The sequence below is a fragment of the Gossypium raimondii genome, chromosome 10 (genome assembly GCF_025698545.1).
Source record: "Gossypium raimondii isolate GPD5lz chromosome 10, ASM2569854v1, whole genome shotgun sequence".
In the NCBI taxonomy this organism is placed as follows: Eukaryota; Viridiplantae; Streptophyta; class Magnoliopsida; order Malvales; family Malvaceae; genus Gossypium; species Gossypium raimondii.
The window spans coordinates 60,349,748-60,354,035 of NC_068574.1; the positions used below are offsets into that span (position 1 = coordinate 60,349,748).

General features: G+C 32.9%; 1 protein-coding gene across 1 annotated transcript; it reads left to right on the top strand.

Annotated features, from left to right (window-relative positions):
* Positions 1-350: 350 nt before the first annotated feature.
* LOC128034031 (lectin-like protein At1g53070) lies at positions 351-1,376 on the top strand. The gene has a single exon (XM_052622564.1). The coding sequence runs from the start codon at positions 351-353 to the stop codon at positions 1,374-1,376; it is 1,026 nt and encodes a 341-aa protein (XP_052478524.1).
* Positions 1,377-4,288: the final 2,912 nt, after the last annotated feature.

Consider the following 4,288-nt stretch of genomic DNA (forward strand, 5'->3'; position numbering starts at 1 on the left):
ATAAAAATTAGATTAACCCTTTATTGAATGAACATCTCAATTTTTAATATCAATACAACTTGCAAACTACAATGGTTAACACAACAAATTTTGAATGAAAAAAATAGCTTAGATTCAACTGAACAACCCTTAATTTATAGAACTTGAAATCTATTTCATAATAATAAAAAAACAAGATTTCAGTCGTTCAAAGCAGTTTCCCTAAGCCAAAAATGGAACCTTTTTGCCAACTGCCATGCCTTCAATATTGAAACCCCTTTGTATTCGGACCCCCAATATAAATCACCCTTTCACCGTCCCTTTCCCAAAAGAACAAAGAATCAAAATTCCAAGAAAAAAAGTAAACAAAAATGGCTACTTTTTCCATTCATAGCTACCCTTTCTCTTTTAACCTTCAAATATTAATCTTTCTATTCTTTACAGCAAAACCCGTTTCCTCTTTTGCCCTTCAAAATAACCCCAATTTTGATCCCTACATTTCCCTCTTTGGGGATGCCAGGGTCGAAAATGGAAGCTCAAATGTCATCCTCACGCGCTCTCACGCGCCGAGTTCTGGTCTTTTATTGCTGGACAAGCCCTTCAAGTTTGTAGGTGAACCGGTGTCGTTTTCAACTGAGTTTACCTTCTCTTTATCACCTGGTAATGCTGATGGTTTAGCTCTAGTTTTTGTTCCTAATGGATTTCAAGCAAGGTTTACAAGTCAAGGATCATTTGGTCTTTTTGGTGAAAACATGTATTTGGGTATTGAATTTGATACTCAAAAAGATGATAAAGTTGGTGACTTCAATGCGAATCATATAGGAATTGACATTAATAGCCTTGAATCTATTAAAGTTAGTAACTTGTCATCATCATCAATGGTGTTAAACAATGGTGAACCATTGAAATCTTGGGTTGATTATGATTCAAGTTCTAAGCTTTTACAAGTTAGGTTAAGTACATTTGATTCAAAAAGGCCTTTTAGTCCAATTCTAACATACTCTATTGATTTGTTAGAAATGTGGGGTACTAAAGATGTTTTTGTTGGTATAATATCAACATCTATTAATGGATCTTCTTTCAGTAATGTTTATTCATGGAGGTTTAGGGTTAGACATGTTTTGAATTCGATGCATTCATTGCCTGCAAATCCACATAAGGATAGTGATGGATTTAGAACAGGGAAGAACAAGTTTTGTGCACTTACATTCTTGGCAGGGTTGATTTTTGGTACCGGATGTGGAGCTTTGTTCGCATTCGTGGTGTTGTTTATGTGGGCGATTTTGGTTAGTAGGCATTCGGTGTTCCCGGTTGAATGTCAAGTGAGTCCCGAAGATTTTAGGTACGAGATGGTCGATGTGGTTGTAGAGAAAGACAATCAATTCGATAAGAATTAGCGTACAGAACTTGCGTAAAACTTATGTATTTTTCATTGTTGTGCATTTCTTCTATAAGTATAGCTTGCAATGCAATTTTATTCATTGCTTTTTTTTTTTCTGTAAAACATTATGAACATTATTTGAAAGACTTTTTCATTACATATATAGTCCTTTGTGTTGCTTGGATCCGAGTCATTCTTCTTTTGCTTTGATTCGAGTTGAATCTTTATATGGTTCTTCGAATCAGAGATAATCCATGCAGAGCCTTGTGTGTGTTCGTAATGCTGTTTTTATATGAGGCAATTCTAGTTAGTAGGTATACGGTATTCCTGGTCGAGTGTCGAGCAAGTCCCGAAGATTTCAGGTACAAGAAAGGAAATGTATGTTGTTGTTGTGCATTTGTTTTGTATGTATAGCCTGCGATGCAATCTTTATATGGTTCTTCGGGCTGAAATAATCTATGCAGAGCCTTGTTTGTGTTTGTGATGCTGTTTATGTTGGGCAATTCTAGTTAGTAGGCACACAGTGTTCACGGTTGAGTGTCGAGCAAGTCCCAAAGATTTCAGGTTCGAGAAAGGCAATGTATTTTGTTGTTGTGCATGTGTTTTCTATGTATAGCCTGCAATGCAATCTTTATATGGTTCTTTGGATCGAAGATAATCTATGCAGAGCCTTGTTCGTGTTTGGGATACTGTTTATATGGGGCAATTCTAGTTGGTAGGCACACGATATTCCCAGCTGAGTGTTAAGCAGGTCCCGAAGATTTCAGGTACGAGAAAGGCGATATATTTTGTTGTTGTTTATTTGTTTTGTATGTATAGCCTGCAATGCAATTTTACTCTTTGCTTTTTGCTGTAAAACATTATGAACATTACCCTTTGTGCTACTATTAGTAATTTTGTTGCTTGGATTTAAGGCATTACTCAAACTCCGAGATCGATTGCTTCTATTCGAGTTGAATCTTTATCTGCTTCTTTGAATCAAACATAATCTATGCAGAGCCTTGTTCACGCTCATGATGCTGGTTAGCAGGCACGCGGTATTCCCAGTTAAGTGTCAATAAAGTTAGGGTGTGAATTTAGTGTTTTCGTTATTGTTGTTGTCGTCACTTCCGTATTTTGTTGTTGTGCATTGTTCTATATAGAACATTATGAAGATTATGGTATACGAAAAAACCCTTTCTGGTATAGCCCTTGATGCTACTATTAGAAATTTTGTTGCTTCAACTCGAGTTTCAATCGTTACATGCTTCTTCGAGTTCAAGAATTGTCGTGTAGAGGAAAAGGAAGAACAAAATTATTGTACTTTTTGATTAAGCACTCCTCACCCCGGATCTATATACGGCATGCGACTGGTTTATGTATATTTTGCCTGTTCTTTCATCATGAGAAGTTTATAAATCCGATCATCTGTTAAACACATATACTTATATCTGATACTCATACTCGAGTCTAAGTGACTTTGTTAAGAATTTTATATGGTTAATGGTATCATTTTCACTTGCATTTCTTGTTGCCTTGAGCATTTGTTTGCTTTGCTTCATTGGGTTTCAAGCAAATTCTATTCTTTACCCTTTACTAACCTGAAAGCCTGCTTCATTTTCATGGAGAAGAGAATATAAATACTAAATTAAGGTAAATAGTTTAAATCCAAAAATTAAAAGCAAATTTTGATCTAATTTTTAAATATATTTTAACGAAATTAAAAGGGTTTGTCAAAATCTAGAGCTAAAACTCTCTTTGATTGGGAAGTGGAGCCTCATCCCGTTTTAGCCCATTTCAACTACATCTCTTCATTATTGGGCTACGGCCCATTATATTCTCTATCCAAATTTAACCCAAATCAAGTTGTAAGTTGAACCACAACATTACACTTTATCATCGAGGAAAGGAAAAAATAATAGAAAATTTATAAATAAATATTAATTTTTTATTCAAACATAATTGAAATTAATTATATTTTATTTATAAAACCTTTGCTATTTCTTTTTATTTTACTTATATATGGCTTGTTTCTTAACCGTACATCAAATTTTATTTCTTAATTTTATTATGTTAATTAAATTTAAAAGTGAGCATAAATATGAGTGTACATTTGAACCCCGTGTGTTGACCTGATAGTTAAGGTGTTCACTACCCCAGAAGTGGTCTGGGTTCGCTGTTAGAGCTTTGTCCTCCTCTTGTAATTCACCAAAAAATACTAAAAAAGTCAAAATAAATAAGTTGAAGGGTGTTTATATGAAATTAAAAAAAAACCAATAAGTTTATCAAGTGTAAGAAAAATACTAAATTGACAATCAAAATTAAAATTTAATAGCAAAAGGTTTAATTTTAAGATTGAGATATCATTAATTTAATTGATATGGATGTTATTGAACATCTTTAAAAGTCGGGGTTTAAGGGGATTTCAGTGTGTACCTTCTCTAAGTGAATATAATTAAGGTTTTATTAGTAAATTGATCCTTAAACTATACTCTAATTCTAACAGTAGTCTTTGAAGTTTTTAGAAAGTGATACTTAAATTATCAATTTTGTCACATTTTTATCCGATAAGTGTATGACTTGTAATAAAATGTACCACGTGTCACTTTTTATTAGTTGATATTGTTCTTCAAGTAAACTGAGATAAAATATAAGAAAAATTGAAGGACCAATCTTGATATTGGGATATAGTTCAGGGGCCAATTTACAAATAAATATATAATAAATTAGGAATTTAAATGTTTAAAGATAATTTTAAAAAACAAAAGAGTTAATTGACATCATGAAACTATGATCCTCGTTTTATATTCGCTCCCATTCTAATTACATCCCAAACTATCAATATTATATCAATCAAGATCTTTCATTCTTGAAATTGTTAATTTAATCATTAAATGACACGTCGGATCTTATGTGGCATAATTTAAAATGAAAAATTTAAAGACTAAT